This window comes from Echiichthys vipera (assembly GCF_963691815.1).
Source record: "Echiichthys vipera genome assembly, chromosome: 3".
Lineage (NCBI taxonomy): Eukaryota > Metazoa > Chordata > Actinopteri > Perciformes > Trachinidae > Echiichthys > Echiichthys vipera.
In genome coordinates this window covers 27,022,385-27,050,298 of record NC_139828.1, presented here as the reverse complement: position 1 = coordinate 27,050,298, position 27,914 = coordinate 27,022,385, and the positions used below count along the sequence as shown (strand labels likewise).

The 27,914-nt window shown below is 39.3% G+C and overlaps 1 protein-coding gene across 4 annotated transcripts in view; it reads left to right on the top strand.

Moving 5' to 3' along the window:
• The window catches only part of lpp (LIM domain containing preferred translocation partner in lipoma), a 160,099-nt gene that overhangs the window by 94,334 nt on the left and 37,851 nt on the right, over positions 1-27,914 (top strand). For all 4 annotated transcript variants that reach the window (XM_083940419.1, XM_083940416.1, XM_083940417.1 and 1 more), the window contains 2 exons: positions 5,015-5,611; positions 24,410-24,506. In XM_083940419.1, coding sequence (XP_083796545.1) covers positions 5,015-5,611; positions 24,410-24,506 — 694 coding nt within the window. The remainder of the gene's footprint in view (positions 1-5,014; positions 5,612-24,409; positions 24,507-27,914) is intronic.

The following is a 27,914-nucleotide window of genomic DNA, read 5'->3' as shown; positions in this document are numbered from 1 at the left end:
AGTGAGTTTGTTAAAGCCCTTCATGACCTTTTGGAATTCCAAATGACACCATAGGACTGTTGCACATGTACTGAATTGAAAAAGAATTTCAACAACTTAAAAAATCGCCACTGTGCATCCTTAACATCTAAACCACTATATCCCTCTTCTTAATACATAATCAACAACACTACATAAGAATGTGAAATAAAACAAACAAATTCAATAACAACATTATCTGTGTGCTTTACATTATTCATTCATTCATTCATCTTCAACCGCTTGTCCCTGTCGGGGTCGCGGGGTGCTGGAGCCGATGCCAGTTGACATCGGGCGTGAGGCGGGGTACACCCTGGACAGGACGCCAGTCTATCACAGGGCACATAGAGACAAACAGAGACAGACAACAATTCACACCTACGGGCAATTTTAGAGTCATCAATGAACCTAACACGTGCTTTACATTACCCTTCCCCATTTCTATACCTTGCAAAAATAAAAAATTATACACCTTGTCTATTTTGTCATTACACTTAATCACCCTGCATATCGGCATGCACATACTTTTAGTTTTGTGCAAATACAACATTGTTTAAGATTTTATTTGGCTCTTACTAATTCAGTCATTATGAACCGTCATGATGATAATGGTTTGCTTTTGTTTGAAAACTAGACACCCGACAATAGATTTTTACTCTGTAAAAGGTCCCATTCAGTTTGAATCTTGTTCACTATAAAACACTTATTAAACAATAGAAGGGATCTGTATCATGATTTTGGCCAATAGATCTTAATGACCAAATATTAATCAACTAGGATCGGCCCCAAAATTATAGTTTTAGTCCGGCTACAGTTTCAAATATGTATCTACTGAAGACTCATTGTTGTGTATCAGAGCTTCCTTTTCACTCCCTGCATGTAAAAAATGATAAACTGTGCAAATATTAGAAACCACAGAACAAACATCATAGCTGTGATATTATCAGGAGAAACGACTTGGAGAATTGGTAACTGATTTAGTAGAAATGTTGACTTCTTTATATTTCAGCTTCAAAACCCACATGAGTTCTCTTCCACAGCGGTGGCAGTAATCCTGAATCTGTTCCCACGTCCTCAGACAATGTTTGATCTTTCATTCTTTCACAGTCTGGCGCTCATTTGTAAAGTTTAGGATGTACTTTGTGAATATTTTCAAGTTTGCAGATTTAAATTGAACAGAAACACTCAGGTCACATCAACTTTTCCTACTGAGCCAAGCGTAAAAATGTACTGCGATATTTTGACGTAAAATTTCAAGCATTTCCTCACCATTTTTTGGGAAAAAACTAAAAATGCAAACAGTAATAAGTAGATGGCGATGCACTTAAAGAAAGCTGTAGTTGCACCTGGCCAATGAAGTATAAGGAATTAATATTCACAGTTGTTGGAATTCCTTCATATAAAGAATGAATATTAAGTAAATACAAAATCAAAGGGAAAGACAGCACATGACTGCAGTTCCATTTAATTCCGTGATATAATTAATAGTTATAACACCAGTCACAGTGGCACTATTTCAGGACAAATATGATACAGGGCACCCAGTAAACATGTATTCTAAATGAAATGGCGTGGATGAAAACAGTATATTCACTTGTGAAAGGCGAGGGTTGTCATGCAACTATCACTTGAAGGAGCAGAAGAAAGAATCAGATATGCAGATAGGCAGAGCGAAAAGTTCCCAATATGTGAATAACACACTTTATCTGCAAACGGAAAGATAGTTCAAAACAGCTAGAGGTCTCTTCCACAGACACATTGTTTAATCATATTTAATGTGCTTTATCTTGAACTATTTTAGGAAGGAAATTGATACCCTCAATTGCATGACTGTATTGAGGCTGACAGATTGCAAAATGTTACTATTGTATCTGATTGCGCTGAGACAAGATGACTAAAAGTAGAGGGAGGAAGAGTTGAAAATGCTTCCACGGCCATAGTGCAAGTGCTGAAATAGACAGATGCAAATGGACGGTCGAGTCTCCGCTTTGTATGGAGCCAGATAAAGTTGAGAGAAAAATATCCAAGGTCTTAGATGAGTCTGAAAAGATGCAGAACTTCTCTCTCTTTAGGGGTTTTCCCCGAGCTTGCATTAGAAAAAAATCCCCCACCCGTGTGGTTTGAAATGCAAAGTTAACAGTTTTACTCAGCCCCCTAAGGCTTGTATAGTCTCTCCTAATCTTTTTTAATGTGTCAAAAGGCTTTCTTGAGAGTCTCTGTGAAATTTCACACTTAAGTTGTTTGCAAAGTCAGTCTGAATTACAGTGTGGAGTGAGGGTTAACTTTTCTGAAGGCGTTAGGGAAAACTTTTTAAAAAATTGTGCGTGTTGTGTTTGTGTAAGGAGGGGGTGCTAGAGACAACGACACAGCATGATGCTATATCTTAGGTCGGTTTGAAACCGGGGCCTGACACAGGAAGGTCGGATCATTCTAAAAGACATTAGTGAACTAATAATTATCAAATCTAATTTTAGCCGTGCATGTAAACAAGCCCTGTCATCAGTAAATCATTTAAAATGAGTCCTGGGCAGTAATTAAGTTTTATCCTTCATCAGCTTTCAGTGGAATTTTATTAAACTTTATAAAATGATCTCATTGGCGTGACACCATTGTGTTCTCATCAACATAATGAGTTAACATATCAACAATAATTAACAATTAAAAATATGTTTGAGGAGTTTTGTCTACGAAACAAAACAGTGGAACATCATATAGAAGTTTCTCCAATTTATCAAGTTATATAAATTATTTATGTAAGAAAAAAGTTTCTTGTAGGAATGCCGTAATGTGGTAATAAAAGGAAAATGTCTTAAAAAAACAATGATTTATGGTGAAAAGATACATTTTAAATGTAATAACATTAATAAAGCTGGCCATAATGCCATCATTTTCTTATTAATAATGAAACACTGATTTCCACCATATCAACCTGGCTTCTTGTTAAAATTGTGTGGTAACAGAAGGTGTCATTACGTGTTGTCCGTGTCCTACCCATCGACCTCTTCACTTCGTAGTCATGATATTATCTCATTAACACTGACAGGTCAAAGGCGTGCAGCCACTAGAACGATAGCTTAGTTAATATGAAAATCTTTCCCACTACACAGACATTTTTGCTCAGATTGTATGCATTTGATTAGTTTCATCACCCTCAGAAAGGCTTGAATCCATTCTCTTAATGTAATTTGTGGAAAATGTACCATGACAGTGTAATTATTTTGAAGGGGCCAATTTGCATTTCCAGGGCTCTGCTAGCTAAATGCTACTGTAGGTTCTAAGGCCTTTAAGATAAATTAATAATCTAGAGTATTTAAAACCCATGAAACATTTAAATTAAGTAATTTCACTTCCTAAAGGGCATAGTGGAGATTTTTCCATACATATGCAGACAGACACACTTTTTAAATAAACATCAGCACTAATCACTGAGACAGAAATCATAGTGAGAGCAGAAACTATTTTCTGGAGCTTTTAATGGTTCCTTAGGGGCTCCCCTCTGACTTAGATTAGATGGGATTTAGACAAAGTTGAAGCATGCACCTCTTTTAGCAAAACTTGGATTTTTTTTTTTTATTATTATCTCAACACATTATTAGTATCACAGGCAGAATTTTACTGTATACTTTCCCCCTGATCGAATTAGAACACAAGTGTGTCTTATTCAATTCAAGCAAGGAATTACAACATAGTGTAGCAGTGCAGCAAAACATAGCAATATGGATCAGTGCTGCGCAGCCGGCTTTGATCAACTTTTAAGGGAAATCGATTGGAATTGTTGCTCTGCCTCAATTTAGAAGACATCTTATCAAGATGAGTTGCAAAGGGTCTTAAGACTACAAGTGTTCATTTTTGTTCCCCAAGTGCTGCAAATTTAGTAATTGACTCTGAATTTTGGCTTCAGGCAATAACCTAATAAGGCCATCCAAGGTTAATGATAGACCCTTTTTAGACTGGCTGAACGTCTGACACCGATATGTAGTGATGGTGAAAAACAATTATTACTTACATGAGAGACACCCAGGGCAGAAGCCTCTGACATCTGAGTGAAACGTTGTTATTCTGTGTGTTATTCACTGCTATATTTGCTTTTAGTTTGACCTGTACATCAAATGTAACCATTGGACATTAGATCAAAATGCCACACTTCAGACAGCAGTGGCATGTGTTGCTGCTTTACAGCCATCTCTTCCCAGGAATACCAGCGCCACAAATCTCAGTGATTTAACATCTTTCCCGTCCAAGCAGCTGGAGTCAGCACAAGTGTCATGTGCCATTGCCAATCTGCTGTCATGGCGTCCTCTGCCAAACAATTTATCCCTTCCCCTCCTATTTTATTAGCCATAGATTATGGGTGGCCTTAGATGGTGTAGAGCCTCTGCTGTCGAGGTAGCCTTGTAATTGACTCTGGGGAGGCAGGATGGATAATTATTTAAGTGTAAACCACAGTGTCAGTGAATTGCCATTGAATACAACTGTTTTCAGTTTGTCCTGTTACTGTTACTTTCCTGTTGTGTACCAATGTTTCTTAGCAATGCTCACAGCATGGCTCCAGTGATAATAATTCATAACTTTGGTCCAGACTGAAATATCTAATAACAACCATTGGATGGATTTTCATATTCATATCCCCATAAGATGCATCCTATTGACTTTGTTGTTGTTCTTTCCTCTTACATCACCACAAGTTTGACATTCATGCTTTTGAGTGAAATGTCTCAACCCCTTTCGGATGGACTGTCATGACATTTTCCACACACATTTAACCCACCTCAGAATGAATTGCTATAACTTTGGTGATCCCCTCAGCTGTACTTTGTTTTTGTTGCTGATTAGCAAATGTAAGCATGCTAACATGCCAAACTAAGATGGTAAACATAAAAAAATTATACTGCTTAACAACATGTTTAGATTGTCATTGTGAGCAGGCTAACAGGAGTGAAATGTTTTCAGTAGAGAAATGTAGTCATTTTGTTGTTTGTTTCTAATTGTTTTTCAGAACTCTGGCTCCTCAGCAGCCTCCACCCCCAGTGCTCCAGTGACTGGTTACAAGCGCATGGTCATTCCAACCCAGCCACCTCTGACTGCCACCAAGAAGTCTACGCCTAAACCTCAGGCTCCTGGGGGGGTCTCTTCAATCCCCCCTTCTTCTGCCAGCCCGGTGGCCAAGCCTCAAAGCCACACAGCTCCTCAGCCTGTTCCAGCCTCCTATGCAACAGCCTCAACCCCAAGCCAGCCCACCTTTAATGTGCAGGTGAGGTCTGCCCAGCCTGGCCCCCAGCATCAAGCGCCAATTGGGCACCACTTTGGCCAGCAACCCATTCGCAGTCCTGCACAGGTCCAGTACATGCCTGCCCAACCCAAAGGTCCCGACTTTGCCTATGGACCGCCACAGCCGGGCTTCTCCCAGATGGCTCAGGGTGCATATCAAGAACAGCACCATCCAGGAGTACCTCAAGTCGGTGGCTTAAGCTCCAGGAGACCTGAGCCAACCCACGCTCAAGCATACCAACCTCCAGGCCCCAGAAAGACCTTCATCACAGATCCACCACCAAGCCTGGTTCCCTACAATGCTGGACCAGCTGTTCCACCAAAGGTAAGAATGTTTTTCATCACACCTACAACATACTTGATCAATTGCCATCATTTTTTAGTTACTATTAACATCGATGGAAAAAAACTCAACAAATTTGTGATCATAGAAAAAGAAATCTGTAGTTGTGGCACAAGCAACAATCAGTCACCCATTAATCCATCCATCCGTTTACCATTTTCATAATTTCCTTTCTCATCTCATGCTCTGGAACAGGGGCATTGGGCTTAGTAGACTAGCCAAGGCATCCATTTCCCCAACCATGTCTCCCAGCTTCTTCTGGAGAATCCCGAGGCGCTCACAGGGCAGCTGGGATATTTAATCCCTCCAACGTGTTCTAGGATTGCCCTGAGGCTTCCTCCCAATTAGATATCCCTGGAATGCTTCCACAGGGATGAGTCTGAGAGACATCCTGATTGGGTACTTGACCCACCTCAACCTGCTCTTGTCAAAACGAAAGCGTAGCAGTCCGCCTTCAAACCTCTCTGGGATATTTGAGCTCATCTAGCTCAAAGACTGAGCCAAGACATGGGAAGAAAACTAATTTCTGGTACTTTTATCCAAAACTCTGTTCTTTTAGTTGCTACTAAAATGATTTGACAATGGTTGAGGATTTAAACACGTAAAATGAAAAGGTAAATAATGAGCTTTGGTTTACTACAGTACAACATCTACATGACTGGAATAACTTCATCAATCTGCCAAATAATCCCTCATCAGTCATGTCATATAGTATTTGATGACTAAATCTGCGGATGTACTGTAAATGTGTGTATGTGTGCAGTATGCATACATTTGTACAGCATAAGATGGCTATGCGATGGGGAGATCTTTGCCTTCCTGAATAGAAAAGCTCAGAATAAACATTGTTTTAACCTTCATGAATTTTTGAAAGAAATTCTCTGTTGGGGGTTTACACCATCTGATTTCATTTATCTCATAAATAGCAGCTCATATTCATGCGTATTGTATATATCTACCCACTGTGCATTGAAAATCCAAGCTTCTTATTTTAAGTTCATTTATTTTTGATTTCTCAAACAATCATTTCATTCATTGTGTTAAGATGGAACTCGTCCAAAATTAAAAATCTTAAGGTAAACACACAATTCGTTATGTTTTATGCTACTGTGTAGTTCTAAGTACTTGATGTGTGCACTGTTATGATTTTGTCAGCCAAGATTAAATGATCTTTAGGTCAGACAATTAACCATTCATTAATGCCCTCCCCCAAACGGTGATTGTCCTTTCATAGCTTCATGTATTCTGCTTAAAAAAAGCTGTGTAGACTCACACACACTGTGTAGAAGACAATCTTGGGTGCTCTCAGAGTTTAGGGTATCCATTAGCAGCTCTCTCATGCTTCTTTATTAGACTTTATGTGTTTACTCTACAGCAATCCCATCTAACATAACTGTAGACAACGATTGTTACCTACCTTATCCTATATCCTCATCCTATTTTCTTTTGTATCATTAAAAGTTTTTGGGAAATATGAACATGTAAGCTGAAAGCCTCACAGGCTTATGTCCTTATTGTACTTATAACCCTAAGACCAATGTTGCTTTCAATTTACCTCCGGTTGGAACTCAGAACTTGTCACACCCGAGATGATCACGTTTTAGTTAAAAGGTGGACATTTTTTATATTTAGGTTATCTATTGTTAGCAACCTGTCCACAGATGACAGTACTTTGTGAACGATTATTAAGTGAAACACAAATAAGACAGTGAGAATAAACAGTGTATCCCAACTGCTTTAACTACTGTTGATGCTTGGCACCGCCATGTTGTATTTTAAGGTTGGGCTCTGAGAGATCTCCAACTGGGAACTTGGAAATTCCGACTTTCGAGTTCAACTGCAACGGGTCACAACTTGTTCCTGTTTCTAGTAGCTAAAGGAGATCCAAATAAATAAATAAATAAAATACACTGCAATACAAGAACAATACTGTTCATGGATCATCAGCTGGTGAGGATGGCTTTTTTGCCTGGGACATGAAGCTTTAGCAGCATTCTTTTAGCACCTTTTAAAGGGTTGTGGTTTTTAAAAAAAGATGCAGTAGACAGTGATTTCAAACGACTCATGGAGCTAACATTAGCTAAGTTAGCAGGTTAGCTACAGCTGATAAAATCTGCTTGTAACAGCTGACAACGTTGCTGGTTAAAATGAGAAGCCTGTTTCTGTCTTCCTCTGTCTGATATCAAGGACATGATAAATGTAAATCGTTTTGACATTTTAAATAACTTTGACATTTTTAGAGTCTATTCTCAAACAATGGCGTAGGTGTACCATTTAATGCACATGGAACTGAAGACCCAGTAACACAAAAACCTATTCAGAATATGTTTCAAAAGCATTAAAGTATATTAAATCTTGGCAAGAGCAATATGAGACTGTCATAGGCCTGGCCTCAAGCCTTCAAAAGAATTGTAAGACATTGGACCTTTTAATAGAACTCTACGTGACTGAGAAGAATTACAAAATACTGTCATCCCTTAGAACAGAGTAGTCAATGCCACAGAGACAGTTATTCTAATCTCAATGCATCCAGCCGTCGACAATCTCTGGAAAGTGCAAGGCCCTTGAGTTTTCTTTAATTCAAGGATTTTATGCTGGTTCAAAATACAAACTGGGCCTCCCAGCCTTTGGGAATAATTCATCAAGGACTGTACTTTGCTAAATACAAATTAGCTTCAACATTGCAGGGAGTATCTTAAAAATAATTCTAATTATATTTGTTTAGAACAAAAGTCTACATTTTGCTTGAAAAGCTCGCTTTGGTCCCAGTATGATACATTATTAAAAAACAAAAGGTGGCGTTTAATAGATTTGTGAACATCTCTTTGATTTAAGATAAAAGCAAATCTCTAATTTTACAGATATAGCGTGTAAGCTATATATATTTGTCTTTCTTTCCCAAGGATACACAGTAGCAGGATAATGGGCTCTGTGCCTCCCTCCCCCATGCTTTATTTGAATGCTTTGAAACATATTGGGAAACGTAATGCTCCATATGCATGCTTTCAGCCAGATGATGCGCTGTAAATGACTCTGTGGTGTCACATCATGTTTGACCCGACCCTACCCTAAAACTTTTGTGTCCAAACCTTGGCTCTCATCTGATTTTCTATTCATTTGTGTCCAGTACAGCCGCTCATAAATGCCAAAATAAACCAGACTCTCTAAAACCAAGATTAGACTGCAAGCAAAATCTGTCAACTTTGCCTTTATGATCATTACTCTGCTTGACCCTATGTCTTGACATGACATAACCTCTTAAAAATAGTGATAAATCTACTCAAAAGAAGTGGGTTGTGCCTCTTTTCATCACTCCCTGCCTCTTTTCATCTGTTGTGTAAATAAATCAAAACATAGTCAATTAAAGGAACTATTTACATATTTGTACATATCCAGAATTAATGTTGATTTATATAATACCCAAGACTTTCTCAGTAGGGGGTCTGTGACTTTGATTGAGGACTTTTTTCAAGCGATAATTCCACATAATTGAGTGTATTCATAGAAGGTCAGTGTCATTAGAAGTCCAAGATGGAGTCCTTGAATGAAATTCTATGATCTAGACTTATTCTGATTAGCTTGCCTGTTCTGCCCCCCGACTCACCCCATGTCACTCCCTGACACCTTGTACCCAATCCCACAAAGTGTTATTACTCGCATGTAAAGTTAAGGTGTAAGAACAGCTTCTTACATCAACAGGCTCCAAGGACACTTAATTAAGCAAATCCACCAGTGTTTGATCTCTATTGTAGTCCAAAAAATTAACAGATTTCATGGCCGCCGGTTAACATACCAATTTCCACGAGTCTCCGTCTATCTGGAAATGGGAGAAAAGCTAAGCTGGATGATGACTTGTGTTATTGCTGAGCTTGAGTGACGTTTGACAGGGGAAGATTATTTTCAACTGCTCAATCCCTGCAGCCAGTTAAAACCCCCTTGAAGGTCAATGATGGTTTCAACTGTCAAACATGTTTAAATATCTGACATTTCTTTGCCTTGCAGTCCTGGCCACTTTGCCTTTTGACCTGCACAAGATCATTTGCATATGGTGCCATCAGTACATGTCAAAAAGAACCATTTTTAGATGTGACGCGGCATGCCATGAACCCTTATTAGTCTTTAAAACCTAAAACTATAATCCAATCTCCAAAAGAATGCAGTTAGCAACACCTGTGACTTCACCAAATTAAGCAATTCACTGTCTGTAAACATTACAAGAGAAATTGTGATTTTGACAGTTTATTAATTAATTAAGTGTGCATTTAAATGGTAATTCCTGATTTTAATGCAATCTATTTATCCGACCCGTGCAACTGGAATGCATCCTAAACACCAGTTTATTCTTGTAAAAGCTAATTTAATAGGTATCATGATGGAAACTGCAACAGGCTTTTTATTTTTTGTGCAGATCAACCAAAATCATCAACAGCATATTATCTGGGGCAAAACAGATACATTTCTGTTTTTCATATAGCCCTTTTTAAGAAATGTAAAAAATGTAAAATGAGTCCAAACAATAGCAATTAAAAAAGTAATACCAAGACCGCAGCCTGTTGGTCACCTGAGCACCAAAACACAGCTGAGTCAAAAATGACAAGATAAGGCACAGAGACTGTTAATGCAAATACTAGGACCAGAAGGGGTAATTATAAGGATCTCTTAATTGAAGTCATTCAAGTGCAGGACATTTTTAAACACCCAGTTATCAGCGAGGCAAGACATAATCTAAGATAGAGAAATAAATAAATAAATAAATACCTTGCTACCGTTCCTAACAACTGCTATGCGAATTTCTCTGAAATTATAGGGTATATGTAAGATAAAGTGAGCTGAAGCCTGACTCCAATCACTGTGCGCGGTCGTGGACCTTGTTTTTCTCTTCATTTAATCGCCAGAAAAACAACTGTGTGCTACTGTAAAATCATCAGCATCATTTAACAGTATTATACGCATTTGTTACCAAATTGTGTCTTATCATCAATGAATTACACCTACATATTATAGACACTCATTATAGTCTGACACAGCGCTGTAAATATGAAACCACAGCTCTAAATATACTGTCAGCTATTGTCAAAGAAAACTACAAACAAAACACATTTATGTTATAACAATACTTGAGATGGATAAGATCCTACCTGCTGCTGTGACCGCTGGTAGCACTGGACTCACTTGCACCCGCCGCTGTCTGTGTCAGGCACTCGTGCCCGACATCAGAGGGTTTATTATTTCCACAGGTTAATAGTGCACTTAAAAAGAATAGTACAAGAATATACTGGCAAAACATATTTTTGCAGTTCGCCTTTTTTGATAGCCTATGTTAAGCAAAAAAACGTCAAATTTTTATTTATTTTTTAAAAAACAAATATTCGAATACCGAAAAGGAAAAAACTACCCAACAAACAAATGTCTGAATATTCAGGTCCAGCCCTACTTGCTTTTGCTTTTTAAGTTGTTGTTTCTTTTGTTTGGTGAGCCCGGACTAGGACTAGGGATGCACCGATCCAACTTTTTCAGTCTCAATACCGATACCTTATATCAGTTGATACTCGATACAGAGCCGATACCATTGTATGTAAATGTAATAGCTGAACCTGAGAATAAAGTAACTTAAATAACAAACAGTAATGAAATTTATTTGTAAATATTTTGTGCACGGAATTCAAAATTAACTTTGTATCATTATCCGCATATCAGTGGAAGTTAGAATTACTGTATGTCTGTGAAAGATATTTCACAGACATTGCATGTAAATTGAGAATGAAAGGGGACCCATGATAGACCATTGGGGCACTCCACAAAAATGAAAGGTTTGGCATTCACGGTAACTATTGATTTTGTTTTTCTGCGTGGAAACTTAACCACACATAAGTGTCATTTGGTCCTTATTCTGCAGTGTCCGAATTATGGCTGAAACAATTACTTGAGTAACTCGAGGATTCTTTTAATTCCTATCTCACATGTAATGTGGCCTGCTCAGTGCAGGGATCATTGTTCCACACAGGTCGTTTTTGCGGATGCACACTACATCTGGAAAAGGCAGAGAATGTCCAAAATTTGGGATCATTTCACACTTAAAAAGAAGCCAATAAGGTACAATGTGTCCAATGCAAACTAGAACTAGCATACCGCAACAGCACGACATTGATGATTCAGCATCTGATCCGAAAGCAGCCCGTTGTTAACGCCACTTCACCGAGCACCGCTGTTTTGGTTTAACAAGTGCCCCTGTTAACTGGCGACTGCTGTAGTTACTGCTTATGTTAGAAATAGGAAGAGAATGCATAGCTGTCCTCGTGAATGCCTCTCTGTTTAGTTTTTCCTGACAATAATAAAAATAACGTTACCTACTTGATCAGTCTTTATAGTTTGGTTTGAGGAAGTCACGTTTTGTATGCTTGTTGTTACGGTAAACAGGAAGAGAGTGAGTTGCTCTTCCTGATAATATCTATCTCTTATTCATTTTCGAAATAAATCTATTTGTCTTTGAAACTTGTTGGAGTAAACACTTATGTCACGTATACATATATGCACCACTTTGAATTGTTTAAATAGTAAACTTAGTCATGGTAAAATGCAAGAGTATTGCCTACAACACACATACACACACACACACACCCCTGTGTTAGGTTACCACACCAAATAGGCCTACCCCAGATATATTACATGCATACAATACATATATTTGTTAGTAATGGTTAGTAATAACACAGACATTATATATATTATTGCATTTTTTTTATCCGATTAATCGATGGAATGATCCATAGAATACTTATTTACACAAATATTTCGATACCTGCAGCCCTAGTCCAAATATTACAGTCAAAGGAGCTGTTCTTATAATTATGCCTGGAAAGATGATCAGGTGTAAACACTTGCTGTGTTTACATCATACGTGGTGCCTTCTCAGGTTATTGACCCCAGCTGCCTTACAGTCAAGAACTATGAGCAGCTCTTAAAAAAGCAGGCTGAGTGATTGCAGAGTTACAAGCCCTGCTGTATATTACCAGAGAGTTTTTTCTAGTTACCACGTGCAACTACAAAGTGAGAGCCCAGGGCTTCAACAAGATGAAGTCATGTTATCTGCAGCCCTGTGATCTTTTCTATTTGTGTAGATGTACATAGAAACAAATTGCACTCTGTTCTACTCCAAACAGACTAAATGTTTATTCTAAATTATGTATAGATAGACAAATTGATAGACAAATAGTCCCAAAATTTTAGGTAACCTTTTTGAAGCAAAAACACAGGAAACTGGTTCAGATCAGCGATTGATATAATACATAGAATCATTTCTCAGTGAAAGCGCATGAACAATTTTTTTTGTATGTTTCCATCACTCCTATCTACAGTATTTCCCTCTGGCTACATGAAAAAGAAAGAAATACTTATTTAGAATTCCTCCTCTTTTTTTACTGAACCACCAGTGTTAGCATAACATCAGAAAAACTGCTGCCTCAAGTTATCACTGTGCACCTCAAAATGTGTTTATTTGCTATTCAAATATGACCGTGTTTATAAGACAAATTCATGATTTCTATTTCGGTGTAGCAATTTCCACCAATTTAATGCTAAGTGGAGAGCTGAAATGACTGCCACCAATAAAAAGCTTGGTGTTTGTGAAGGCTGAAAGGTACAAGTAATGAATCTGATAATATAATTAACACATGCAGATTCTTATCCCCAAGCCATTTTCTGTCAAAAGCAACTTCGTTATTTGTCTAGGAAGACGTTTCACCTCTCATCCAAGAGGCTTCATCAGTTCATGTACGCATCTGACCAGGCTGGGACTGGTCCAACTATCTGGTGTGGAGATCCAGGTATTTAGCTTCTCACAAGGCCGATGATGTCTCTGTAGGTTATTAGACAGTGATGTTGTCTTAACAGCAAAATTAAAATCAAAATGTGTCATGATTTTGAAAAAGGACACCCACTCATATCTTGGTATCTAATTACACCGGTGAGCTGCTCTGCCCTTTCAAGAATGTCTTTTCTTCCTTCTCATACTGTTCAAGAAATCAAGTGGATACAGACAAGCATAAATAACACTCACTTTGCACAATGTTCATTATGATTTTAAATCTTAAATTCAAGTCATTTTCAATGAATAAGTCAACTCTTAACTTGAGTAAAGCAAACTTTTTTTGGGTGTTTACGGTTTACGTAATTTTTGCTGGCTTCAAATGCAACTGGTAAGCTCACATTTGACCATATTTGGACAAAAGGGCGGAGCTGAGTGTTAAACCAGTGTCTTTTCAATGATACTGCGCTGAGCTAAATACTAGAGAACGTGAGTCATCAAGCAGACTGTTGCCAATGGGTGAGTGCGTAGCTCCGGGTGCTGGAGTGGTTCATCTGCTTGTACTCACCACGCTGCAGTGACACAGAGCCGGTTGAAAATCATCTATCTCTTTTATACAGTCTTTGGTTATGAGTGGTTATTCCAAGTAGTGAATACCACAGCAGTGGGTCGTTTAAGGTGACTCGTACTGTAAACACAGTAAATGCAACCTTTCTTGAAGGCGACATTTTCTATGCACACAAACATCATAGATATTTTTTCTAACTGAAAGCTGCAACAGGCATCAGGTCCGGGTGTGCGTGACAATTTGATGTTGATGTTTTTAAACTCGGCCCTGAACTTTGTGAGGTTTCAAAATATCAATAGTGAGTTAGGAAGACATTTGTTGGTTTAGCGGATAATCTGCAAGACTTTAGAGACAAGAGTCCAAAAGACCAAAGTCCTGTTTGTAACTTAATTCATACACAGTGTTATTATACATCGACAATAGTGTAACACCTACCCTCTTATTACCAGAATTAGAAATGGAAAGACGTAACGTGGGAAGTGTCCATGCAGAGACCCCTGAAAAAACCACACGAGGCAGTTAAACCCTCACGCTATTGGCTCATATCAGTTGACCGATATACCTTGTAACCATGCCGCACACATTCCTGTATGGTGTGTGTATGCTCAGTACTGGATGCCTCTAGCATACTGCGCTACTGTGTATAGTTACTGCTGTGCCTACAACCATGTTGTTAGGTGGCATGGTGTTCGGTGGTGGTCCACCCAGGCTCTGGTTACTGAATGTTTCATAGACTAAAGGTCAGTACACTTGACCTGATCCCTGAGTTCAGTGATGGAAAGTGGATCTCCTTATGTTTCACTGTCTCATGCCAACGCATCAGAAAGCCCTCTTCCAGTAGCTGCTTCGGGCCTAAAACAGTGCTGTGACAAATCTCAAATGCAAATATAGCCACAAGCGACAAAAACAAATTATGCCCATTAAGGGCAATGGGGGCGCAGTATTGATAAATATGTGCGACTATTACGTTAAAGTGATTAATGGTCAAGGCTATGGACAGTTTGTCAAATTGTACAAAGTTAAGCAAGTCATTTTTTTGGGTTATTTATTGTCATTCTGTTTATGGTCATCATCATCAAAAAATGTCATTAAGTTATGATTTTTATACAAAGGCGATAATAATAATAATAAGATAATAATAGAAACATTTTCATTGTGAAGCTATTAATGAAAGGATTACTAATTAATTGAGATTTTTTTTAATTATTCACTAGCATTAATGACAAACCCATAGAGTGGATTACATAATTAAGCATTTACTGTTGGATGTATGAAACCCAAGAGCTGGGGTTTTTTTGACCAGTAGTAGTGCTATAGATGTTTTGAGAAGGAGGTCCCAAGAAAACTTTTAAATATGAATGAATGAATGCTTTATTTCAAACATATGAAAAATAAATTACACTTGAAGCACTACTCATTAAAACCTTTTGTATGTTTGAAAAGGAATTCATTCCTACCCCTTCTCCACTAAGTACCTAGTACTATAGGTTATCTTACTTCCTGTGTATCCTGTTTTTTAATACGTTCAACAAAAACAAAGAAACAACCACTAGTGTAAAAATAAATAAATGACAAGTATGGCAAAATGTGATAACCCTAGTGTTTGTCATACCCCTCTTCTTCCCTGTACCTTGTAAATACTATCTGTTTGTACCGCTGTTCAATGTCATGTAATACGTACTGAGCATACCCAGTTCCATCCATTTTTCAATATAGAGTAGCACAAAGGCCGGGACCATATGTGCTGGATTACTGTTGGCCTCCTCACAGAGGACATTTTGAGTTGCCAAACACAGGTTCAACTAAGGTTAAGTAAGGTCTGCCAGTGTCAGGACCTTTGCATTGTGAGTGCTAGCACACTGCTATGGGCTTACAGACACAACTCATTGGTTCAGAACCATCGTTCATGTAATTAGTAACACCTGTGCCTTTCCTGCCATGTTAAATAACTGACTTGGTGTTTTATGATGCCCTTTTATTGATGAATTTAGCAAAAGGAATTTATTTTCCCAAAAATTAATAGTTATTTTTAAAGATTATTCTCATTGTTTAAATGATGGTCTTTAATATTTATTAGATATGTGGTAGTAATAAATTATTCCTCTTAAATTATGTTCACCAGGCCTGTGTTTCATGCTAATTACACGGCGTGATTACATACAAAGCATGGTTGTGTTGAATCATTCACCTATCCATGTGAGTTGAAATATGTCAAGTCGAATGATCAAACGTGTGTGAGGAACGCAACGTGAAGCAAATTTAGGCAGCCGGATTGAACACAACATACAGTCCAGTATGTCCACATGGTTATCGACGAGTGCATGACCGTCTCAGTGGGAGGTTATACATCTCTGGACTGGTAAAGATAAAACAAGATCAATTACAGATCTGCCCTTCGTTTCATTCACAGTGATTCTAAACAACATTTAACCACACAGCTGGACTGTAAGCACACATGCTAAAAATCCCAGTTTTCCACAGATATTTTTCCTGTCCTGGATAAAAGATTTAGCAGGGATATACTATAATCTTGATTCCTGGCATTACAACCCTAGTGCATACAGTAGTTTCAATATCCTACATGTTGTTGCTATATTATTATTTTCATGTTTTGTTTTATGTTTATGATTATTCATGTAGAGCGCTTTGTGGTTGCTCTATAAAGTTGAGTTGGGTAAGTTGAGTTTCCATCTAACATGAAATTGAGCACATAAAACATGCTATCAGCAAATGGTTTCAGATATTATGATAATTATTACAAAAATTCAAAGGGTTGTGTTTTTTTTTCATGTTCTTTTTTAATATTTGTTTGTTGATTGGTCGGTTCATTCGGTCAGTGGTAACCCTCAGTACATCAGAGGTGTTTGTCACATAACCGCTCATAAATAATAGGCCCTGCCACTCTCTCTCCCCTGGCCCCCTCTGAGACGAACAGCATGGCTGGTAAATAACTGGCCGGATCGATACCTGTCATTGCACTTCAGTGAGCTCCTGCAATCTAAAATGTCTGAGCAGTTTGTTTATTTTCTTGTTTTCAACCTCTCCTTACTGGCCTGTTGTGAAGAGATGCAGATGTATCCTGTAATGCTGAGATCATTCTGCCGCTTTAAATAGGGTTAGTATGATACTGTGGCATGCTGGGTGACAGTTGGATGACCTCCCTGCATCTACTCTAAGTCATATGACAACAACAAATTCCTCTGTCTTCTCTACACATCTGAATATGTTTATTTAAAAGTATTTGCACCTGTTTTTGTGAAAGTGTGGAAAATGTGGTTCATGAAAAAAAGCACTGGTCAACCGTATGACACTGTATGATTGTTGTAACGTCCTGATCCAAGCATTTGGCCTTTTATACAATCTGCATGAAGATACACAGTATATAATTTCCTTGATTCAGTCAGAAACCAGGGTGCCCAAACCACCTGCATAAACAGTGGCCCCTGCTGGCTCCTTCTGGACTTGGTCTCCCGTCTGTTTCAACACCTCTTTGTGTCCCACTTGTCTCAGACTTAAACATATTTTCTCTGTTTTTTTGACTGTTGCTGCAACTCGATTTCTCCCTGCCCTCCTAACATCCTACCCTGTCCACAAACAGGCTCTTCTCCACCCCTGTCTCAGAGCTCATGAAACGTGTGCACTTTCTAAACATTTCTTCCTCTACAAGGAAGCCTCCTTCAGGGGATCAGGCTTTGTGTATTGTTGGCTCCATCATTTCAGTGGTAGCGTTTGGTCTACAGATATCCTGCAGGCTGTTATTTAGTTCAGCCATGTAGTTTTTAAGGTGGAAAGGAGAAGGATATATCATGATTTGTCGGGAGGCAAAATTACACAGGAGATAGACATTGCTGTGTATCACAGAAGGGAAGTGCAGGTTGCCAATACATCGATTTGAAAACGCAACCTGCATGACTCTTCATTATGTCCACCACATGTGTTTGAATATAGAGCCGTGCTACCACATGAGGAAACAACAGAGAAACCAGAGAAACCTGTATCCTGTGTAATCAGGTCTTTGCTACATTCATGGGATTGTAATTGTATACAAAGAGACACCGAATAAGTTTTATCTCCATCCCAACAATTTGTGCAGTCATTTGTTGTTGTTGTTGTTGTTTTTTTCAGATTGCTTGTGGCTCCCCTCTCTACACTCTCAGATTTTCAAATATCTGTTTGCAGGGGGATGTGTCAGTTCCGGAACAGATGACCTAGTTTTTACACACGCACAATCTTACAAACATTGAGAGGCCCCTCTACATACATTACATTTCTGCAAACACTCTGAAATGCAGCCCTTTATGTGACTTCAGTTTACAGGAAAGATTTGAATGGCTGTGGAAAATGTCAATTATGGAATTGGTTAATTTTTAATCATCGTTGTCTGCTCTGTACACAGCTGCTCTACAGTCGACTTATTTTTTCTTACCATTTAATTGGAGCTGAAACAGCATGACCTATTTTGTTTGTAGAGAATGTATACTTTATCTGTGCCTTCTCAGAAGGTGGCCCTGAGCTTAATTCGTAGAGCTGCGATGGTTCTTCTCAAAGTGTAATGCATTACAGATTACTCATAACTTGTTTAAAATCACAGGCAGCAAATCCATCAACTGGATTACATAAGGCCACTCACATAGACTTGGCAAATTCTTCAATCAAGCATGTAGCTGCCAGAAAAATGACAAATCAACTTTCCCTCAAATATCACTTTTGTCCAGATAAACTGCCTATATTTCAAGTGGAATAACTGTGGCATCCTTATGCTGTTGAGTGGCATCACCTGTGTACTCAAAACAGAGCTGTTCTTTTGTATTAACATGAATATAAGTCTAGATTCTGTCTGGTCATTCATGAAAGACTGAATCACAGTAATGAGGCGCTCTCCAAGGTTTCTACTGAAGTACGCTGCTGTGTCACCGTGAAACAAACAATCTCTGGCTTTCAAAGCCACTTGAGAGAATGGGTCTCTGCAGTATGGAAACAAATTAAACCATCCACTTTACATTGATGCTCTTAATACACACATTTTCACTCTTCTCATCTTTAAGTGTTTAACCCATATGTTGGATTCCAGTCACACGACATGCTGTACTGTAGCCCCCCTCTATTCAAAAACACTCGTCGACACACATGCAAACACACACTAACTCGCTGGAAGGATAGTGTGACTGATCCAGCAATCCTTTAATTGTTTTGGTAAAAGGGAGTCGCCTAAGCTGCTATAATCACTCGTTTAGTGTTGCGGCAACAAATGCTTTTTTTTTTTTTTTTTTAGGTATTTCAATCCAATATAACATTTCAATCCTTCATGAACCCTTACTAATGCTATGGTCCATTTGCTGTTGTTGTCATTATCACTATTATTTTTAATAAGCCATTTCCCTTTCAAAGGCTCTGCATCCATTTCAAATAAGACCATTGTGATTCAGTGAGACAAAGCCAGGACGTCAGATTGAGAGCTGACTAAAGCTTCTCTTTTAAAAGCCCAAGTTAAAGCTGCAGCTCAATTGACACTAAGGAGCATTTTGTATTGTGAAGTCCATCATCATTTAATCTGTGGATAAATATGTATGTGAGTGATTATGTCTTTCTTTAGTTTGTGCTGATCGTGCAGGAAATGGTAAGCTCTTGTAAAAGGTAAGACAACTGCTTTTGGTTTAAGGTGCAATATTGGGTTTATAAAACCAAAGCAATACACAGCTGATACATGAGTGCAGGTTTAGAGAAACAGATTAGTGTTGTTTAGCAGCTGTCTTTCATTGGTCTCTGTCTACAGTGTTTGTACTTTCCCCCCTTCTGGTTATCACTTTCAGCTCAGTGGGTAGTGCTGCTGTTTATGCAATGGCTCTCAATCTCATTGTCTTTGCACATTGTTTTTGAACTTTGCAAAAAATGAACCGGCTTAAATCTGATGATACAGCTTGTGATTCCTCAAAAGTTCAACTGAAATTTGAATTTTCCTGACTTTAGGTGTAAGGAAATGATACAAACGATAATGATACTGCAGCTATTGGGCATATAAAACTGTGGCTATATTTGTAGAAGCCCTTGACTGAGGTTTGAGGGCCCAGGCTGCTAGGAGACTGTCCATCGTTGGGTGCTACTTGCTGGAACATGTCGTTGCCCTATATGGTTCACACAGCCTGCTATACATTTCTTAAAGTTGGGACTCACAGCCACATTTTTTCAGAAGTCATATGGCCTGACAGGACATCGTAGATCAAAATGATGGCTTTCAGTGCAAAGTAACCCACACCATCAACTATGTCTTACAACTAGCTCCACTAGCTCATTTGTTATGCTGAAACATCTGAAGAGCTCTGATGCTTAACTATCAGTGGGGTGAGTCAGATAATGAGGTTTGCAATATGATTTGAATTCTCTACAAGTGATCATAAACTAAAGTTTATCCTTTTAACCAACTATGTAATAAACCATGTATTTTATTCATAATTTATCACATCGCTTCGTTTAAAGTTCAATTCTGATTAGTCAATGATGGCATTCTATGGTCTGTTATTTCTGAATAGCAATCCACTGCTACGTATAACAGACCGTTGCTATGTGTGATCTGGAGGACCACATCCATCAGTCCACAAAAACAAGTCCTGTAACTTAAACGTCAGCTGTGGGAAAAAAAACAACAACCAAATACAAATATTTTGCATCAAATAACTGATTTCTTTAGTAAGTAGCCGTGTAATATGCTATGTATGATAATGTAGGGGGAGTCAGTCGTTGTTGTAAATGGAACCCTAACAGAGTGATGCAAGACCATCGGCAGATCGGCCATCGGCAAACTCATTTGTTCTTTATCGACACATACTTAATCTATAAATCAGTAGTTCATTTTAAACCCCGAGTTTGCACACAGCCCACATTGTCGGCTCAAATTTTAATAATACCTTTCCCCATTAGGTAACTTGCTATCTAGCTAATTCACCACATGACAAATTAATGGATTTATTATAAAATAGATTACATCTGCTTTTGATATGGTAAAAGGTGCGTTTTTGTCTGCATATGCCATGGTGAATATACCCTGAGCACAGTGTCAGAAATTAAGGCGGGCAAAAGGCACAATGCCCCAAATAATCTTAGAATGCCCCTAAAAATCATAATTGACAAATTCCTACTTCTGAGGTTAATAGCCAGTGATACTGACGTGTTACAAACAAGCCAACACAGTGTTTTCTGACTGAAACCTGGGGTAGATAGGCGGCTTATTTCTGGCGTTTCTGGGCAAAAAAATAATTTGTTAATATGTTATGACAGAGAAGTAGACTTCTGCAGCTCCTCTTGGCTCCATTTTCAAGCTTTCAAAAATCCAATCCAGTCCTTGACAAGGACTTTGGCCAATCACAGGTCATTTTCAGAGAAGGAAGAGCATTTCTATTGGCTCAGGGAAGACAGGGGAAAGGGAGAGCTGCAAAAAGAGGTCTCACTCTACTTCAATTTTTGGCTTTTTTCCCCTTATGACCTTATGACCTACTACTATCCTACAGATCTATAGGTTTTCTACTACAGTAGCTCCAGTTTCCCGTTCACTTGCACTCCTTTGTCCACCTCAACTTACAAAGCTGTAGATCAGATGCCCTAAGAAAACAGATGTCTCTCCCATTCACTCTCGATCACTGCAGTAGAAGCAGGAAAGACAGAGCCTGGGGTTTAGTTCAGTGGGACGCGATGCTGTCAGGGCATCAGGTGAGAGCATGTACTTAGCCCCCACCACACAACCTCCACTCCACTCCTCACTTAATCAGTTCTGACACAATGCCAATTCCACAGTGGGTGGCGGACACAGCTTTATCCATAGATGTGGCAGTGATCAGCTCACCTTTCACTGTCATGCTGTATCAGGTAGCACGCAACAGTGGTCGCTCACAGATGATATTGTTGTTTTTATTTTAAGTGGTTTCACATTTAACAGCGGTTTGTCAAGTGGATGGCATTTGATGGTCCATCAGGATGTCTTTCAGGGGTATTACAACTGATTTCTGCCATTACAAAGCAGATGGCAGATGACCTGAAACTATAAGCCTCGACATACTGGGAAAACAGTGGGATATAGGTGCAGCTGTTAACCCAGTCACCACTGAATTTTAGCAACAACTTCAATGAAAGTGCGGCTGAGTGTCCTGAGGGCGTGGGCAAACAATTTACTGAACTGAGCCAGACATAACTGAAAAATCATGTATGCACATATAGCTGCTGTATGGTCTCTATTGTTGCCTCTGAAAAGCTGAACGGGAATTGCGGAGCAATCATAAAGCAAGCAGGGAAGCAATTTCTTTCTCTTATTCAAGTGAAAAATTATTCTCTGCTGTCACAAAAGACTCCCTAACAAGGTGCTTTAAAGTCTCTGGTAGTGCATTGCTGCAGGGTGTCAAAGAGTGGATAAGCTATAAATGAAGCTTAAACTCAAAAGTCTGTTTCTGGTAATGGCAGCATTTCGTTCGCTCTCCAATGTGCTTTTGATGTGGAGCTAAGATTATCAGTGTTAAATCGTCATCTTCCCTGTCTCGAAGTAACAACACTGGCATAATGAGCAGATTGTTGACGACAAGAGCACTTCTTTGAGGTGTACAGACTTATCATCTATTCTTATGTGCAGGTATTATTAGAATTCAACCCCCTCCACGTACACCTCCACTGACCATTATGTATTATTAAAAAAAAGGCCATGTAATTTGAGACAACAATAGAGGAATATCCAACCACTGAGGAATGTTATTTTCATCTCATCCCTAATCCACCATGATGTGATCCTGGCCGTTTATGGTTGAGTGACTGAAGAGGCGCAAGGTGCCAAGGAATCCAAGAGCTCAGGCCCAGCTGCTCTCTAGAGAGAGCTCCGGCGTGGCAGAAAGATTTGCACGTCGAACTTGTCGATCCCTCAGAGTTAATGAGGCCTACTGTTTGGGCTTCCATTATCAGCCTGCTGCATCCTGAGCCGGGCCCGGGCTACAGTCATGCATCATAAAGTTCTAGACGCTCCTTGATACATAGTGGACAGTAATCAAAGCTCAGCATTTCTCACTGTGTCTGGAAATAAACTCAGTAGACCACTGCATGTTCTCACACCAAACCTACTCTACTTTTGCCTTACCACCTTAAATGTATTGTTGAAATTACGCCGACTTTATTTATATTCTTGCAACCTTGACTGACACATACAATGAGTCAATTTAAGGAAAATTGGGTGCATACCAATTTAGACATCAATAATAACAGAAGAGTTGTTTGACTGAACCTGTAATTACCCTTTCATACTGAACACAAAAACATTTCTTCACTCAATCTCCTATTGACAAATCTGATTCCTTTATGTGACACATTAAACCAGGGGATAAATGAGTACAAACCCAGACTGGTGACTGACACCCACCCAGCTCCCAGATGTCACAATTAGGAACACCTCAAAGGTCAGCTCAGATCTCAGCCCGTGTTACAATATTGAAAATCAAATCTACTGTAAAGATTCTGCTGGCCCCAGATCTAGGGAAGGTCATCCAAGTGTCACTGATTTCTGAAAAAGCTCAGCCGCGCAGCACGAAAAGAGTCAAGTTCAGGCCTCCAGGGCGTCTGCAAAGGACACACACCTGTGACGGGATTGTGCGGTGAGTCGGGGTAGGGGGAGTGGGGGATGGGGGGCTGTGTTCTGTGACTCTGCGGATGATTGGCACAAAATGTCAGGCATTACACGTCAGCCCCGTATAGACACACAGCAGGCAGATGTCAGAGACGCCATGATAAGAGGCAGGGCAGGCTCACAAGGAAAGGAAGGAAGTGGCGTCTTCAGAGAGTTATGTCATCCTGAAATCTCTTACAGATTAGGCTTCAACACGGCTCACACCTAAAGTCCTTTGTGTTCACTCAGAGTAAGACTAAACAACTATCTCCTGACCTATCACCCAAATGCACAAGACTTAAAAAGTAGCTTCCCTCCTCTTTTCCTTCTGTTATCGTTATTGTCCAAAATACAAGGATTAGTCAGGGTCACACTTTTTTCCGCATGCTTGTATTGCACAGAAGGATATGCACAACCTTCTGGGCTGCACACCACTGGGGCCTGAGCCAGGGTCAGATGTCTCAGAGGGGGAAGGCAGACTGAAGACCATCCACTGCATTTTAATTACAGGGAATGTGTTTTGTGTGACCTTGAGAGAGTGCTTCACCCTGATTTATTGAAGTCAGGTTTTTGTGAATCTTTAAGTTGCACCTGGACGTATTTTGTTTAGCAATATACCCTTGCACTTTTTCTTTGCCTTTTAAGCAGCATTTGTATGGCATAGACCACAGGTGACATTCATCAGTGAGGTGGAAATAGATGCAAGAAACTTCCGAAATGTTCTTCATTACCTCAGTCAGCTTTGTGAATAACAACTGTGTTCCTTTTCTGGGTTCTCAGGGCAGTGCTCACATGGCCCACCCTGAAGACGAGCTGGAGCGCCTGACTAAGAAGATGCTGTTTGACATGGATAACCCACCATCTGAGGAATATTTTGGTAAGAAAGCTAGCTCGTCTCTCACACAGCCATAGACACACTTTGTAAGAATTAGCCTTTTTTGACATGCCACAGTAAGTAATAGCCATAGTAAATAATTAAATTTCAGATCGCTGAATACAGGATCCGAGTATTCACATAATTACCCTTTCATGACTGACTGGAACACTTTTGAAACGGGACTATTATTAATGTTTTATATACTTTATGTATATATATGTGTGTAAATGTGTGTGTGTGTATATATTATATTATATAATATTATATATATACACAGCAACAGTCCTGGCAGAGCACTGACGTCACATATCACATTGAAACTGTGGTGGTCTTTAAGATCTAACAAGCTCTCACTCACTTGTTACCCGCTGCTTGTTACATGCTACTAATTGATCTCCTCCTGCTCTATCTTCTTATTTCAATGTTGTAATCAGATCATTTCCTTGTGCCTGTTATGTATCACATATTGTAGTGATCTGCTGTGTTGTACCGGTGGAGCTCCCTGAGCCGAACACTAATGCTTGGCTTTAGAGCAGGCTTATAGTCTTCCAAACACAGGTATATGATAATTTCTACTATAAATGGTCCTATATTCTCTGCAGCGAGCGCCTTTGATACGACAACAGTCACTTCACAATGTGGCATTCATAGGTGAGAGAAGTGGCTAAAATTATCACGAGTCACTGTTTGATCCTCATGTAAGGAGAATACTGGGAAAAGCTTTGCAGACACACAAGCGCAAGTATTCTTATTTGATACATTACACAGAAGCAGTTCTGAAAACAGGGACACTGGTAGTACAATCTCATTAGGAGCACTCACTGTTTTTTTGTCACTGTGACTAAAAAGAGAGATAAACACCTGGAGAAAAGAGTCCTAATCTACTTGTTGTTCTACAGAACCGAACCCATGTCGCATTTAGGAATAAAACAATGTGGAATATTGGGTTAATAGAATAAAACTGGCATACGGTTTCCTAGATTAACCCACCCAGTGACCCACAAAGTTAGTTTTCTATCACAAGAACAATGTTTTTGGAAAATGACTTGAGGCTGTGTGTAGCACAGTGCAGGTGTGTATGATACGGACTAGGTTAACCTAGTATTCTTCGTACTTCTTATCTGTTGGTTTCCAAATGTAGACACAGCAGCATATCTACCAGTCTGGGAAGCACTCCTCAAGGTAGTGACTCAAAACTATATCAATGTGATCAAAGGATAAGGCACACTCCTGCTCGGGGTATAATGAGGATGAGAGATAAAGGCTTTGGACAGATGAAACATCCTGATTTTATTTATTTTATTATTTTACAGAATGACTCCCATTATTTTGGTCTGAAGCGCCTGATATTTACTGTTGTTCTCTTTTAGGGAAATAAAAACTAAATAAATATATATATTAACTGCCAGGATTAAACAAAATACCAATTTCAATACTATTTTGCAAAATAGGATTCAAAAATGAAGGATTCTGTGCATTTATATTTCATTTCTATTTTTCCGCCCTCTGTACCCTCTGCTGCCAGTGAGTGCCATCCCCTCTGCTGCTCTCTTCTCTAGCCCTTAATCCCCTTTGCCCTGGAATTAATTCCCATGCCCATTAGATACCTAACTCAATACATTCAATAGGACTCTGGAGCAGGCTTTATATCAGCACATAATCACACAGCACACCATGAACGCATGTGTAGGTGTATTATAGCTGCAGGGACATGTATTTAACTGGTATTAAGGGATATTCGGCTTCACGTTGGTGCGCACTGATGTAAAGACCTTAATTGGTCCACATTAGACATAGGTCAAATGGATCTGCTGGCTTAAGCAAAGTGTAGTCATTTTACAGAGGAATGGCCCTCAAAGCCTTGTTGGCCTCATTTTTTTGGGTGAATATGTACGTGATGCAGTCCCGGCTTGAACTCTGATTACTGCTATACCATGCATGCAGTTCCCACTGTTTGCCAACTATAAGGCAGATTGCTGAAGGCTAGTGAAACAAGGACATGGGAGTGAAGAAATGGGTCATATGTGAGCTGAGGTAGCCAGAACAAGTTAGGGATAGCGTGTGCGTCCGCAGCTGACAGCGGCTGGCTGTTACTGGAGTGGAGTGGAGTGGAGTGGAGGGGGAGGGGGTAGGGGGTGGGGGTCATCTTGTGGTTAAACAAGGCGACAGCTGAATTCACTGAGAGATAGAGAGAGGATGAGGGCAGGAGCCTAAGACTGAGGTTACTGCAGGGACTCATTAGGAGAGAGTTCAAGCCCAGGCACCGCCGCTCTGCAAATCCACAGAGCCCCTGTCCTCCCCTGCTGAATAATGTACATATAGCCACTTCATAACATTAAAATGGACTTTAGTCAGGCATGTTCTTTACTGTATAACCAGGGTTGAGAGATAATCAGTCCCAGCGCATGAGCCTGTTGTAATTACAGAGAATCTAATGGCACACAATCCTCTTCTCTTTTTTTTTTTTTTGGTGGGGTGCAGGGGGAAGAGGGACAGTAGTTATTGAAACCCTAAGGCTAGTAATTAACAGGATTAATCAAAGTGGGGCTGCGATCTCTAGCGCACTACTGGACTGGATCATTGTCTCACTGTAGCAAAGTTTTATTGGTGTCGCTAATGTCTTTGATGAGCTTCTGATCTGAAACCGCTAAAGTGAGTTTTCATTCATGGACCATCCATTGGTCTGGAGGGGGGTAATTGAATTGAATTAATGTTACACTCTGGCTCTGTGATGTTACAAGGAAACTTTTCAGGAGACTCAATGGAGATTCATCTTTAGCTACACAACACGATCGTGCTCTTTTACAATAACTTCACTGCAGCTAATTATACCAGTCACAGCACTGAAGACTTTTTGTGACACAACAGCAGCATACAGTTAAAAAAAAAAAAGCTGTTAAACTCCTCAAACTGTTAAAAAAAACCTGAAAATTGTTCACTATAAAAGAACGTCTTTTCTTGTGAGAAACCCAGTTTGTACGCCAGAAATTCCTCCTATGATTGAAGCGTCTTTGAAAAGCGACTGATTAGTCCTGATTTAGAGTTCCAGATTAGATTTGAGTAATCTGAAAGAGCCTTTTCTCCAAATGTCATCATCCGTCATATTTAATCCACTTAGGTTGTGCGTAGGTGTACTGTGTTTGTGGAAATCTAATAAGACACAGCTACTCAGCTTGCAGTACAGATGCCTTGGCATTTGTGCATCAGAGGAACTTACAATATTTTGTCATCACTACATTTCTGTCAACCAAAACCAGGACATAAAGCTGAATAATTGAAAGGATGAGATGCTTTGCATTATTTACAATTAATGATGATGATACTTATGCAGTGTAGTTCATTCTGCCGCAGAGAATCTGTTTTTATTTCTCCTTTAATACCAAAATGACAAGTTGAAAATTCCTTCGT